Source organism: Numida meleagris, chromosome 1 (genome assembly GCF_002078875.1).
Source record: "Numida meleagris isolate 19003 breed g44 Domestic line chromosome 1, NumMel1.0, whole genome shotgun sequence".
NCBI lineage: Eukaryota > Metazoa > Chordata > Aves > Galliformes > Numididae > Numida > Numida meleagris.
The window spans coordinates 29,745,257-29,760,925 of record NC_034409.1 but is presented as its reverse complement, the minus strand read 5'-3'; the positions used below and the strand labels follow the sequence as shown (position 1 = coordinate 29,760,925).

The 15,669-nt window shown below is 36.9% G+C and overlaps 1 protein-coding gene across 3 annotated transcripts in view; it reads left to right on the top strand.

Annotated features, from left to right (window-relative positions):
• The window catches only part of GXYLT1 (glucoside xylosyltransferase 1), a 30,598-nt gene extending 18,983 nt beyond the window's left edge, over positions 1–11,615 (top strand). For all 3 annotated transcript variants that reach the window (XM_021384958.1, XM_021384959.1, XM_021384960.1), the window contains 3 exons: positions 7,521–7,644; positions 7,967–8,139; positions 9,601–11,615. In XM_021384958.1, the coding sequence (XP_021240633.1) occupies positions 7,521–7,644; positions 7,967–8,139; positions 9,601–9,762 (459 nt within the window). In that variant the 3' untranslated portion in view covers positions 9,763–11,615. The remainder of the gene's footprint in view (positions 1–7,520; positions 7,645–7,966; positions 8,140–9,600) is intronic.

Genomic DNA, 15,669 nt, shown 5'->3' with positions numbered 1-15,669 from the left:
TGCCAGTGTATCAAAATGCATACAGTTATTTGCCGTAACTTGAGTTAGCACTGCAGCGTGCCCTCCCTGTGCCATGATTTGAGCCCAGACAGTGCTGATCGCGCACCAGTGTTTGGGTGTTATGAGTCATGGGTGCACACCTGGCCAGTTGATGGGGAAGGGCTGCCACCAGGGGTTGGCCACATTATGAGCTGTGCCAGGCTGTGTGTGGTCCATGGGCTGTAGGTTGGACATGCCTGCTCTAGTCCAGCCTTTCACCTGTCACCAGTGTTGCCCACTAAACCTTCTTCCTTAGTACCACATCTATATATTTCTTGAACACCTCCAGCAATGATGACTCCACCGCCTCCCTGGGCAGCCCGTTCCAGTGCCTGACCACTCTCTAGGAGCTTTTCCTAATATCCAACCTGAGCTTCCCCTGGCAGAACTTGAGGCCATTCCCTCTCATCCTATTGCTAGTTAAAAGCGGGGCCAGAAGTGGGATTTGGACCCATGTCTCTATTTGGAGACCAGAATACCCAACTGCCAGAGGAAGGCTTGGAGCGCCTTCAGTCTGGCACCTTAGACTACTCAGACATCCTGACACTGCACACTTGCTGTAGTTGTTACTTTCTTCCTCATCTCCAATTTAAGAAATGTTTAGCTTCCATTGTTAAAGTGCTTGCAATGCCTTTTGATTATGAAAATACGGAGAATATAAGAAAAATAAAGAATAGACCATTTTAGATGAAGTATGAAGTTACAGTAGCTGTAGTATGTAGCTGTAAGGTAGCTGTAACTTTCCTGTGCTGTAACTGTAGCTAGCTGTATCTCTTGCTTGATACGGAAGTAAAAAGAAAAAAAAAAGAGTTTTGTATACCTTTTCAGTATGCAGTTTTTAACATGGTGGCTGAGAACTTGAGAACTTGTTTCTTGCATTAAATCTTTTTCCTTCCATTTCTGTGCTTCTTTTTCCCTCTGCTTTTCTCACTGCTGTTTTTGTTTTGTTTTGTTTTTTTAAAGTCTGATTATCTTGAGCAAGAGAAAGATCTAATGTTTGGTTGCGTGATGTTGTAACATACATGGGATCTATGGCTCAGCTTCTAATGCTGTATTTTGATATGCCTTCCTTGATTTAAAATGTTGTCTCTGTATAATTCAGATTTTTGTATAAAAAATGAACATCTGTGGATATTCATTCCCTGTGTTTTAATTCTATTGTATATGCCTGACAAGTGTAATAGTTGCTATTTGTTCAAGCTGTGAATTTGCAGGGATAGATACTCTCTCCAAAGTGTACGACTTGCGAAGACTTCACTTTAGACCTCATTGCCCACGGCCAGCTTACGTATCAGCGGATACTGTTTGGTACTGGAAGGCTCAGAATTGTTTCAGGAGGGTCAGTACCTCATGATTTCTAACCCATGCTGCTGACTTAGTGCTACCACCTTTTGAGCACACTGGAGAGGTGTCCTGTGGTATCAGACTTGGTGACAGCATGCTCAGCTCAGTAGGAATGGTTTGAAGATATCTAGAGAGCTACATCTGAAACTTAAGTATGACAGTGCTCAGTCATTTTCCTTTCTTTTCAAAGGCAGTGAAGCCTGGGGAACATCTAAGCTGGAAATGAGTTTCTGTTATACAGTATTGATGATTGAGATCTTGGCATAGAGAGCGCTCAGATTTGGAACCATTAAATTTTTGCTGCCATGCCACCTACAGTGTGGTCCAGCAAGCTTGTGGAGTATCACAGGGCCTTGAGATGCAGAGGCTTTGTTACAGACACTGCTGTTCACAGTGCCTTACAAAAGCTCTGTTTTCATCTTCAGGTACCTTGTACGTCTTATAAGGAGAATTGCTTGATCTGAAAAATTGTAGGCTGTACAGCAAAACTTTGAAAAGAATTTAGCGGAGTTGAGACAGTACATGGTAGGCCTGAGTGTATGGCTTTGCTTGTTACTGATAGCAAAGGAGCTCCTAGTCTCAAGCCTTTAAAAGAGAGGGAAAATAATTCAGGGGTAAGATCTGTACTAATACCCCTTGCCAGCAGCAACAGCATATGCAAGTGTAAGGTATTGCACTTGGATTGAGGCAATCCCAGATACAAGTACGGACTGGGAGAATTCTTTGAGAGCAGCCCTGTGGAGAAGGAATTCTGGGGTCTGGTGGATGAAAAACTGGACATGAGTCAACAGTGTCTCAGTGTGCTTGCAGCCCAGAAAGCAAACTGAATCCTGGGCTGCATCAAAAGAGGAGTGGCCAGCGTGGAGAGGGAGGTGATTGTCCCACTCTGCTCTGCCCTCGTGAGGCCCCACCTGGAGTACAGCATGCAGGCCAGAGGCCCCTAGCACAAGAAAGATGTGGATCTGTTGGAGTGGGTCTAGAGGAGGGCCACGAAGATGATCAGAGGGCTGGAGCACCTCTCCTGTGAAAGAACGGTTGAGGGAGCTGGGCTTGTTTAGCCTGAAGAAGAGAAGGCTCTGGGGAGACCTCATTGTTGCCTTCCAGTACTTAAAGGGAGCTTGTGAACAGGAGAGTGACCAACTTTTTACATGGTCAGACAGCGATAGAACAAGGGGGAACAGTTTTAAAGAAGAGAGAAGATTTAGGTTAGATGCTAAGGGGAAATTTTTTTCCTCAGAGAGTGGTGAGGCACCAGAACAGGTTGCCAGGAGAAGCTGTGGATGCCCCATCCCTGGAGGCATTCAAGGCCAGGGTGGATGGGACTCTGGGCAGCCTGAGCTGGTGGCTGGCAACACTGCCCAGGACAGGAGGTTGGGAGTAGGTGATCTTGAAAGTCCCTTCCAACCCAAGCCATTCTATGATTCTTTGCTTTTGAACCTTACAAGTATCATCCCATGTTGCGTCCTGTTTCTTACCTACTCTAGTTAGAACTAGAAAATACTAAATTTTCTTATAGGATGGTTAGAATTTGTTTATATTCTTTCAGCAGAATCAACAAAGACCTCAAGTATGCATAAGGTTTTGTAAGTTTTGTCTTCAAAAATCTGCCTTAGACTTTTTTCATATCTGAATAGTGGAAATTCTAAGTCAGGATATTCCTCCAATGTGATAGATTGGAATATTTGGCTTCTTTCGCTATTGTAGTTTCTTTAGACTAAAATTAAAAACTTTGTTGCTTGAGACTTTTAAGCATCTTCCTTGATTTGTAAAAGTTATGAGGAAGCAGAAATTGAGTAAAATTAAATTAAAAAAGAGAACTGGTCACATTAGCCAATGGTGCTAAAAGATTTTCTGCTATCCAGCACTCACCTAGGTAGTAGAAAAGATGTAGTTTACTGTCTCAGTCAAGGATTAAGTCATCTTTTATTCACTTAGTTATCTTAGTTATTCTAAACTCAGTGTTCTCAGGACTATCAGATTCTATTCATTTTAGACAAACATCCTAGCTACTTGGCTATGGTGTCTAACAGCTCTTGGTTCTACTGCCTTATTTCTCTCTTGGGTGTTTTATGAGACCGTGTGCATATATACAGTACAAATAAATGCACTGCTTATATACACTTGCATACACATGAATGTAGTGTGATTATTTTACATTGCATAGCTGAAGATAAGACTAAAAGTGGTAAAGAAACTTCGGATGGATAGTTCCTGCCTGTCATTTTCTTTGCAAAGCAGAAGTTAAGAATGGGAATGTAAAACGTAGAAGAATATTTAGGAGATGGAAGAGTTATTTCGTGTGACTTTTAATATTTGTTTACACATAGTGGATTTGTATACGTTTGATAAATGTAATCTTTCTGGATTTCAGTAAGGCCTTTGATACTGTCCCTCACCGTATCCTTCTGGACAGACTGTCCACCTCTGAGATGAGTAGGTTAATGCTGCACTGGTGTCAACGGTTTTATGATGTGGAATACCAATAACCAAAAATCACAAAACCATGACAACTGGGTGATAAAATGTCTGAATGGCAGAGCTCAAAGGGTTGTGGTAAATGTGTTTTCATCTGACTGTTGGGCATTCAGCAGTGGTGTTCTCCAGGGCTTAGTTCTAGGGCCAGTTTTGTTTAACATTCTTATCCATGACCTGGATGCAGAAGTGGAATGCATTCATAGCAAGTTTGCTAATGGTACTAAACTGGGAGGTGCTAGTGAGTTACTAGAGGGGTGGGGTGATCTTAGAAAGTCCCTCACAATGGATCCATTCTATAGACATAGACACTTTTAAACTGGAAGGGAAGTAGCAAATACTACAGCGATATGGTGTTTTAACAAAATGTCCCAGACAAGTGTGGCTGTATGAAAAGAGAGCAATGACCTTTTTCAAATACATAAGGTAACTTAGGTGTTGCTATACTTAGCATTATATGTAATGCTAAAGACATAATCAGCCATGGAAAGGAACAAGCTTGTACAAAATCAAACAAGCCCCAAGCAAAATAACTCTAGATAGTATATACAAAGGCGAGGTTCATGGGTATTCTTTAGACAAAAAGCAGAGAATTTGTAAGACCTAAGCACAATTTCTGTGATCATTCAGCATGGCTTAAGGCTATAGTTCTGAGAAACACAGTAAACTCTTTTCAGTAGGTTTTTGCTTCTTTTCTTGATTGTTTTGTCCTAACCTCTGTCGTTTGTTGGACCTTTCCATGAACCAATTAAATTTGATAGAGAAAACCTTCTGCTGGTTTGGTGAAGTAAATCAGGTCACAAATAGTAACAACAATAATAATAAAACTTCAGAGGTTAAGCACTGCACTATTTGAGGCAGAACAGGATGGATTCATGTAACCAGAAGGAGAACTTCCTCTCATATGGCATTAATGAAATTATAAATTGGTCAATGATTTGTGAATCTGCAGCTGCAGTTTCTTTAGATAATACTGTATGACATGAGTATGTTTCCTGAACTTTATGTTCTCTTAGTATTAAGAGGAAGTTTAATACTAGATTGCTACAGACTGAGTATGACAGCTTTACTGACATCAGCCTTAGCTAGACAGAAGTCTTCTGGGAGCCTTTCTGAATCAGCCATGACCAAGCTGTTGAAAGCAAAGCAGCTAACTCCAAAATACTCAAAAGAACATCTCAGTGTTCGTAGGTATATTTTGTTCATAAGTACCATAGAATCACAGAATAGTCTGAGTTGGAAGGGACCCACAAGTGTCATGGAGTCCCAGTTTGTGGCTCCACACAGGAACACTCAAAATTCATAATCATTTTGTTCCGTTCAAAAAAGCTGGGATCTGGAAGGTTGATAGAGCCTGTCTGTAACAGCTTGACAGCATGTTAGAATACCACAAAATGTTTTGTTTGCTTTTTCTTAAATCTCTTCAACCTTTTTGGTAGTTTGTTGGATATTGGAATTATGGTTTATATTTTAGAATCTTTTAATGATAATGATGGTTACTTCTTTCATATTCAGCTGGGTAAACGTTTTGTTTCTCACTCTGACCTCACTACAAGTTATAGTAGAATTTTGCAGAAGGAGGTTATAAAATTCAATTCAAGAAATTCAAGCAATTTTTCCTACAAGTGATTCTTACACTGGTTTCACTGTACATCAATGCTAATAAATTAATATATTAACTTCTTTATTTATGCAAAGGTTATTGAAACATTAGAATTTCCAATTCCTAAATCTAATAGCACTATTTGTCAAGTAGTATCGCTTCTGGACATCTGGCAATGTGATGTATGCTGTTACCTGCTTTTTATCTCCTTGGGATATACTCTGCATTTCAGTGTTATTAAATAACTATGCAAGCTAAATGAAAATTATATGAATTAATGGTTTTGACAATTTAAAGTAATATCCTTATGGGTTGCTCTAAGTCGTCTAAAAATATTTTTATTTTTTATTTCTTCATACTCTCTTACTATGATTCACATAATAACAGAATTAAATTAGCTCATTGTTCCTGATTCTTAGCATTGAGTACGAGTTTAAACCTTTGATCAATATTTTGTGGACGGCAAAGTCCAAGTGAGGCAGTAATCTTTATACGTGGTGTTTCAGTCTAATTGATTTGCTTTTTGGAAGGTTTTTGCCTGTATTTTCTTCTGTTTAATCACATTGCACCGAGCCTAATTATAATTCTTGGTAGAGAAGAATTCTCTTGTGCATTTCTCATGCCTGATCTTGTCAAATACTTGGAAGCAGCCATAGTCATAAATTTTTAAGGCCAGAAGGGACCGTGCTATCGTTCAGTTTGGCTTCTTACATAATATAAGCTATAGATCTTTTTTTTGTATTAATTCCTGTCTGAAAACTGATTGTATTTCGTCTTTTTTTTTAATCTTCCATTCCAAAAGCCCTCCATATTTGATGGCTGACTTGATTTGAGGAAAGACGAAAAACAGAGCTGTTGCTGCATCATGTGCTTTCTAGTTTGTTAGAGGAAAGCTTGTGGGGGAAAGCTTTTGATGGTATAGTTCTAAAACTGTATGTTGTACTCCAGGTAATCTTTTCTGTTTCATAATGTGGTGTTTTTGTATACAAATTCCAAACAATGCTGAAGTTCAATTTAAAAAAAGAAAAACTTGGTTATTAAGAATCACAAGGCCAATCCTATACTTGTTCAGGAATTTTCTCTCTTAGGGATGTCTTGTTATTGCATCCTCTCTCTCTGAACTAAAATAGGCACAGAGTGAGCAACCTTGTTCCTTTTCTGTTCTAGCTGAGTTTAAATGTGCTATAAAGATAAGACAATGGCTTTAGAATGTATATGACCTGTTATGCTGCACATAATAACCTCTTTGTGCTAATGTGAAGTTCAGCACAGGCCAGCTTACTCCAAGCAACTTCTCCTCAGCTGGGCCTTAGAAGAACTTCTTTTTCCTCTGAACTGTAATTTTGCTTAATCAAGAATTTGTGAAATAAGTAACAGCTGTTGGTTTAGTCATGCTGCATGTTGCTAGTGAAAAGTTGTGCCTTTGCTGTGGAAGTAAAAAAAAACAGATTCAACTCAAGGAAAATTCTTTCAAAAACTTTTGAAGAATGTATGTGTTTAATAGCTAATCCTTTTTTCTATGTGTGTTTGGGAATATTAAGGGAATATTAAATAATTAATTTTACATTGATCCGTTTTGAAATTTTTAAAGATAACTTTAAAACCTGTGTATTCTCTCAGCATTTTTATTAAGCCCAAGAAATTGCTTGAAGTGTGGAGGTTTAAGCAGTGCCAATGTATTTGGCACACATGATTCAAATCTGTCTTTGTATTGAATTCTACTGCTGTACGAAATCCAGTAAGAGAAAAAATAACTTGTTATTTCTTAGAAGACATTTTAAAAGGAAATCTTGAGGACAATTCTATATGGCAGGAGTAGGAGATGCATATGATTTTGATTATAGTAAGATAATTAAATAAGAAATAAAGCATATTGGAAATGTCCATAGCTGTACTTTTCTTCAATGCAGTCCTTTTTTCAAAAGGAATAAATATCTAAACATGTATAAAGCATTTGAGATTTGTGGCTTTGAAAAGCAAATGATGTGATCCTATAGAGCATTTCCTTCTTCGTAAGCATAAACCTGAATGGGGAAATCTTTTGCTTTGTTTTGTCTAATAGAATGATATGACAACAGTGCGGTTACGGTGGGGAGAAATTCTTATGCCTCTGCTGAAGAAGTACAAGTTAAACATAACGTGGGGTGATCAAGATCTGTTGAACATTATGTTTTTTCACAACCCAGGTAAATCCACATTGATTTTAAGTCTAACATGACAAAGTTGATGTTTTGTATGATGCTCAGAAATCCAGAAAAATAATTTAGCCAACTTTTCAGTGGAAGAATTCAAGAGACTTTTTATGGTTGTTTTCTTTTCCTCTTCTAAGAAACAGTTTCTACACTGGTAAGCAAAACTGAAGTGTGCTAGAGTTTGATTTGTTGTTAGGTTTTGAAACAACTGTACAGAAATTCATGAAGCGGTATTAACGTAAAATGAGAAATATGAGTGCATCTCCTGAAACAATTTTGATATTTAATTGAATTCTTATTTTTTATTTCTGCATAGAAAGTCTGTATATCTTTCCTTGCCAATGGAATTATCGGCCTGACCACTGCATTTATGGAAGCAATTGTAAGGAAGCTGAAGATGAAGGTATATTTATTCTTCATGGAAACAGAGGTGTCTACCATGATGATAAACAACCAACTTTCAGGGCCATGTATGAAGCAATAAAAAATGTAAGTGTGTTCAGCATTTAATTGTGCAAAATTTGTCTTTATTGCAACAAAGTAATTTGTTTCCCTTTCAAGTAACTTTTAGGCATTTCACCAATTTTTGGTTTGCTATTTGTATAGACTTCCAGTTTATTCATTTTGTGATTAACGTCATCTGAAATGTTGTATAGACTGTATGTAGGTTATGATTCTGAAACGTTGCCTATATCTGCATCATGTTTATTTGAAGAACTGTTCCTATCCTCTTAATAAGTACATCTTGTAAACTATATTTGTATAGACATATGGAGACCACTGAAGCTTAACTTTTCTGGAGGTTTTAAAATGAAGAAGAAAAAATGTTTTTCCTCCCGAGGTTTGCATATACTTATTGCAACATTTTAACATTCAATGGTAGCTGGATTTGGAGGGTAGAAAATACTTTTTATGCAGTATTTTGAACTTTGTTAGAGATTCAGGTTATAAATATGTTGCTGTTCATTTAAATACTAAGTACAATGACTTATTTTCATTCTGCAAATAAGTCATCTAATAAACTATTTATCATTGCATTGGTATACTCACTGAAGTGCTGTAAAATTTAGCACTGATGCACATTTTAATGTAGCAGACTATTGTGTGCATATAACCTTCAAAAATCAATAGTATATTTTAATGGTGCTTTATTACATGTTGTCAAGTGGATATAAAAATGAGGAAAAGTACTTTTGGGGGTCTGAGAATACATTGCAGGGAAAGTGAATGTGTTTCCATAAAAGTACAATTTCTTTGTTTCCTTTGAGCGTTGTCAAAAACAGAAGAAAAAATTACTTCTTTTTATTTACGACCCCATTTGCCTTATGTATATGTCAGAGAAAGTGTACGAAACACTGCTGATCCAGTGGTAATAAGGTGAACAAAATTACGTGGCTTTGAAATACTGTTTAGCATTCATTTGTTTGTAACAATATTGCAGTGTAGTATTAACGACTTCTTTATTTCATGTCCATGTTAAACACAGTATGTGCTTGACCATCATTCAGTTTAATGAAGCTTTCTGCTTTTGGTAGTCCTACTTTCTCCTCATACTGTTATTTTATTATACAGATTGGAAAGAGTTGTATTCCTTAAAAGTTTCGTGTCATTCAGGAAAGTTACTGGTCAACAAAGAAATAACCAGAAATCATTTTAAATAGGCATTTTTTTTTAAATTTAAAAATGTTATTTTAAATTTCCCACATGCTTCTCTGGGTATGTTCATTTGCTTATTTAAAAACAAACAAAAATTCACATGCGAGGCATACTATTGAAAGCGTTTGAGTATATTATGTAGTTTAGTGATTATTTTCTTGACAACATTCAGTAGTATATAAAAAACATATGTTGTTCAAAGCCATTTTTATAAAATTCTTTAGTAACTGAATAATGATGTGTGTCAGTCTTGTATTATTGACGTTACATCTTCTTTTCTTATACTCTTTACAGTATTCATTTGGAGATGATCTGGTTCATTCACTGTTGCAGCCCCTAGAACTGGAACTACAGAAAACAGTGCATACATACTGTGGGAGAGTGTACAAAGTGTTCATAAAGCAGCTAAAAAAAAGCATAAGAGACTTGTCTGTCAGAAGATCAAAGGGAAGTTGATTCAAACTGCAAGCTCTTAAATCAAGAGACTGAGTTAATGCACTGGTCAAAAAGTGCAACAACATGGCTTGAATTGGCTCTTAATGCGCCCAGATAAAAGTTTACTAGCGTCCATAAAAATGAAGAAAATATTCACGTAATGAAGAACAGGAACTCTTTTTTTCCTGCAAAGGTGACTTTTTGCTCTTTTGAAGGTTAATCACTGCTACTGTTGGATCTGATGATTTAGGTGCTACTGATTTCTATGGTCAGTAGGTTTAGTCTACGTAATTCAGTTATTTCTAATGACAAAACAAGGGAGAAATGAAGATGGCTCTATTTGGAAGTGTACCTCGTTGTCTAAAATTCTTTTAAACTGTGAATTTAGCAATAACTGAGTCAGCAGCACTAACCTCACTTTAAAGGTGTGACCACAAAGTTGTTTACAAGTGCAGAAAATACTCTGTTTTCAAAGAAATACGATATAATCATTGACAATCTGTATGTGCCTTTATATATTCATCTCTTATACATATTGGGTTACTGTTTTGACAATCTTGTGCTTACCTTAGGTGTAAACTGCACACTGTAAATGTAATTTTCTTATAAATGATTAGCTCATATGAGATACTAGTTTTCTGTCTGTAGGTAGCGAGACTTTTTTAAAATACCAGCATTTGTTGCAGTGATGCTGAGCCCTCTTGCCCAAATGATGTAGCAGAGTTGAGGGGTTCTGTATTTTTGCAACAATTCAATATGAAGATATTTTTCATAGAATACTTTAAAAAAAAAAATGTTTTGCAGCTTTATAAGGTGTTTTGGAAGTAGAAAAAAATGGTAAATGGTGGAAAGCTGGCTCTGTATTTTCTTACTAAGAATCGTTACATGATGATTATTACGGAGTATTTAGAACTTAAAATTGAAGAGCTGTAGTAAAAGTTCTGATGTTTCATCAGACTGTATATTAGATGTTTTAAAATAGTTTTGGGCCAGACCCTTGACTGCATGATTATATTAATATTGATAGAGTGTTAGTGATTTACAACAGTTAAGGATTAAGCTTTCTGTAGGTATCTTGGTGGAAAAAAGAAATAATGTTCTGTTTATGTAAGGCATTTTTTTAAAAAACAGAAAAACATGGGAAAAAAAAAGGCTGACTAATAATGTGGCAGTAAAATTTTATTTAAACGTGCATGGAATTAAACGTATTTTTAAGTATACTTGAATTGAACTCTAAATAACCCGAGATGAAGCCTTTATAAAGTGAGTTTTCAGATTCCAGAAAAGCTCCTGTGTGATGAACCTTGGAGGATCCACTTGCTGACTTGTGCCTTCATCCTGACTCCATTTTAGAAGCTTAATTTTTGTGGCTCTTTCTTTGACAAAGGCAGACTGGCTTGGAATCTCAGATCCACGTAAGCTTTAGCAGTACAGAAGCACACTCCATTGTAAGCAGAGTTTGTGTTCTGCACCTACCCTCCCTGCTGGCTCAGGGTGTAAATCTGTGGAATGCTAAATAGAAAGTCTGCTTCACATGTAATTTGTTTGTTTTCCTTGCTGTATGTAACCTTTTGAAGTCTGAGAATCTGGAAATCTCTGCGAAGGTGAATACTGTTATTGACTGATTTAACAGTATGCAGTGCATTATTTTTTTACATAAATACAAATTTTATATCAATTTGTCATCGGTTTTTTTTTTTTTTTTTTTACTTATACTGTCTGTGTTTACAAATTCTTTCCCTTGGCTTATTTCTTTTCTGCTTGTCTTGAGAAACTTTCAGTTTGGAATTGATTTTTAGTGTGGTGTATGCATGCAAGGGCACTATTTGAAACCCAGTGAACCATTTTGGAAAATAAATATAACGTGAACGTGAGCAGCAATCCTTCCAATTACATTTCAGTTTGCGGGATTAGAGCAAAAAGATTGATAATGAAACTAATTGTAGGATAAGAATTCTTACCTGCTTATTTCAGAAGACATTTATCTAGCATATTATAAACAGCAGAATATACTGTGTTATGCCATAGTCTTTTTTAAATGTTCAGAATACATATTTTCAAGCCTCTTGCCCTCAACTCTCTGTTTCTAAATAACACACGTGAACACTTTAGAAAACATCAAAAAAGACCAGAAGTGCTGATAGCTTACATTAACTCTCCAGAGTATTTGTTGTTTTGAATTTTATTTCAATTCTGTTGTGACTATTTCTTAAGTTTCAAAAGATAACTGCCTTTTAAAACCTTTGGAGATGGTTAAGGGGACTGGAAAATGAATTACTATGGCAGAAACCAGTTGTATTTCAGAAGTATTTCAGTACTTGGTTTGTAAGGTTATATACATGTAAGTGTAGAAACCTGTATCTAGCCTCTAAGTCTTTACTGATGCCTAATTTTAGAAGCATTGCTTTTTCTGCAGACATAGTAAGTAATCAATGAAATAGGGCCAGTCAAATTATAGGACTTAGAAATGCCATTCTTGTTTTATTAGAGAAAGTATTTAAATTAATAGGTTTCATAGAAAAAAAATGTAAACATGCATGTTCAGGTTAAATTGAGATAACTTCATCATACTTGATTTCTCTTTTTATTACGGTACCCAGATTAAACTTCCTGTCTAGATAGCATGGAATAAGAAATAACTGCAAGGAGAAAGGAAGGATCTACTTGGATTGTTTAGAAACGGAACACAGGAAGCAAAGATAGTGTAATGAAATACCTGTATGTGATTGGGCTCCTTTGTTTGGAATGAAAACAGGTTAGAACTAAGGCTGCTTATTCACTGCCATTTACAGATGTGATGGTATTTGTTGTGGAATTTGTCATGGGCTGAAACCAAGGGATAAAATCAGTCTTCCACTTTTCTATCTTACTTGTAGGAAAACATTAGACTTATGAGGGGATCTCCAAACAGACAGACATATCTAAAATCTCCATTACCTAGTAGTCTTAAATTCTTTTTCATTGCCTAGTTTCTGTTTCAAATTAAAAGATATTCAACTGTCAAGCAGTTTTAACAATATTTGTCTAACTGCATAAAATATTTTAAAATATTTTTGGCACAGGTGGTATACTCTTATATATTGTAAATTAGTGTATAGACTACTTGTCTCCAATTATTTATTCAAAATGGATAATTTATTTAAAAACAGTATTTTCACTTCCTCTGCTGTGGTATCTGATGTGATTATCATAGTGGGTTTTCCTGCCCACTTCACTGCTTTCTACAAGGATGGAACTTGGAACAGGTCCAGTTATTTTCTATATTAAAATAAGTTGCTGAGAACTATAACATGAGGGTATGGCTTTTTCTTTATTAGTATGAAGTAGATTCTTCTGTAGCATAGTACAAGGATGAAGGAAAGGGAAGATATATATTTTTTAACCATGCATCTTGGAACAGATCTCAGATGTTTGGACTTCATCACTATCAACTTTAGCACTTCTTCCCATGCACAGAAAAGCTTAGATGTTATGTCATAACTCATTTTCAGAAGGAACCTTATGTGTGTTTCTAATCTCTTTGGATATCTTCATTTTACTTTTCCAGGTGCTGTTTTAGGAGTGCCAGACTTGTAAGATGCAGGCATATTTTTTCCCTAAGCATTAGAAGTCTCTGAGACTCATGGCTGCCTGTTGCGCTAATAATCTCGAATTCCCTGTTCTTTCCTCTGTGCTATTTTCCACAGATTATTTATTGATTTGTTTGTCATTTTACTTACTTGTGATCGTTTTGTGCTTTAGGCTTTTGTAAGGTCATGGAATACAAATACAGAACGTGCCTACATCTCCCTCACCTCTTCTGTCATCAAACACTAATTTCTAAAAAACTACTTTGTATTAATAAAAATGTTAAACCATCTGAGATGAGCAATTTATTAGAATGGCCTAATGCATTTTCTATTCCTTTCATATGACGGAAGGTCACTTTATCTCCCCATTTTTATTTTAGGTCTTGTAATATCATAAAATTATAATCTGGATACAACAGGTTCATTCTTTTTAATGTCCGTATCTTATGAATCTTAATGTTCTGCCTGTCATGTGTGGACATATTTTACAAGAGCAGTTCACATTAAATCAATTTCTAATGTTCATTTGAATTGCTTTAAATATAAAAATAGATGTAGAAGTTATCCTGAAATGCAAATCTTTGTGGTTGAGTTAATGAGTATTTAGGGCGTGTTTTTTCAGGCTTCCAAGTAAATGAAATCAATATAATCAATTTTAACTCCTGATTTGAAACTAGAAAGTTTAAAGCTGATGTCTTAACCTTTTAGTGCTAACCTACTGAATCTCGCTGAACAGTTGGTGTGTAGGGGATGTTCTGCTTTCCTGTGCAACTTCAGAAGTATGAGGTAGTGCAGTTTCTGAGTAGTCACTAGCACTGGTATTTTGTCATTCATAAGTATTCCCTTATATTTTACTGTTTTTTATTTTTGTGCCATAGTTAATGTGACCCAAGGTGAGCCAGGATTGCAAATGTAAACCGAAGAAATAACACCTATTTTTGCTACCTAGCACCAGGGACCTATGCTCTGTATTTGTCTTCTGGTTTACTACTCTAATAAGTAAACTTGACATTTTGCAGGGCATATTGCCCATCACGAGCAGTCAGCTTTCTTGTTTGCTGCCCTTGGCCTGCCTCCTCTGCCCCTCCACTTAGCATTGCTGCCTGTCCATTTGGTGAATTGGTGTCACCCTGTGTGTTCTCCTAATTATCTTTCTGGATCTTGGGAGCTGGGCATGAGATTGTTCATGACTGAATGCAGGTTTTAAACAGTGTTGTGTATTTCCTGGCTGTTGCTCTGAGAATAAGCTTAGTTTTCCCTTCAACATTACATAAGCTACTACAAAATGTGTTTTGTCTTCATTTTTCTCTATGGATATAGACTCTTCACTAGAGACATGCTTCAGGAAGAAAGCATGGCCAGTGCTGCTGGTATGATTCAAGTGAATCGATCTGAGCTGTTCTGCTTGCCTGAGGTGGATGGGCTCTGTGGGGCTTTGGAGCACTGCCTAAACAAAAGAGAAGTGCTGGGGAACCAGCGTGCAGCAAGGCAATGGATTCTGTCCTATTCTTGTGCGTGCTGGGCAGCCTCTGAGGGTGTGGGGTAAAAGAAGGCAATAGCAGTGCCTTCTACAGAGATACAAGTGCTATGGAGCAATAGACAATGACAGAAAAGAAAAACTAAGTCATCCCCTTCCAATAACAGCTCAAAGGGAAGTATGTTCTCTACCCAGAGGGATGCTGCTAACCCTTAAATGAGGGGGTGAGAAGGGGTGGATCCAGGCTCCACCCCTTGCAGTCACTCAGGTGCATTGCTTGCAGCTGAGCTCCCTGCGTTAGCCACGCCTTCTCACCTGGTGCTCAGCTGTTGGTTCGGGCTGTGACCTGGCAATTCCTGTGTAGAGGGAAACAGCGGTCTCCTTCCTCTTTTCTGTGCATATACAGAGAAAGAAAATTGACTTCCGATTTCAGAAAGCCCAAACAAAATTTTGGAGAGATTACAGAGCAGAATAGAGAGTGCACATTATTTAAAACTCTTTTAGCTGAAAATGTAATGGCTGTAAATAGCCCATTGAAACGTAAAAGCTTTTGAGAAGCACCTTCTTCACAGGTCCGTATAGACAGTGGGTAAAACTGGGCTATCCAAACCTGTTTTTACTGGTGTCAGCAAATCAAGAGTCTGTTATTCTGAACAACATTTGAAGTTTTTTCACTGGCACATTTGTGAGCATTTGAGGACACAAATATAACTTCATCCTTTAAACGGAACCGTTTGGCAGGACCATGCCTGACTGAAATACTGAGAATGCTGCTCAAGAAATCTGTATCAGCAGAAAGGAGATGCAGTGATGTGCAGCCTGTAACGAGAAGGGTAAGTACAGAACTTCTGACCTCCTCTAGAAAACATCAAAAATACTTGT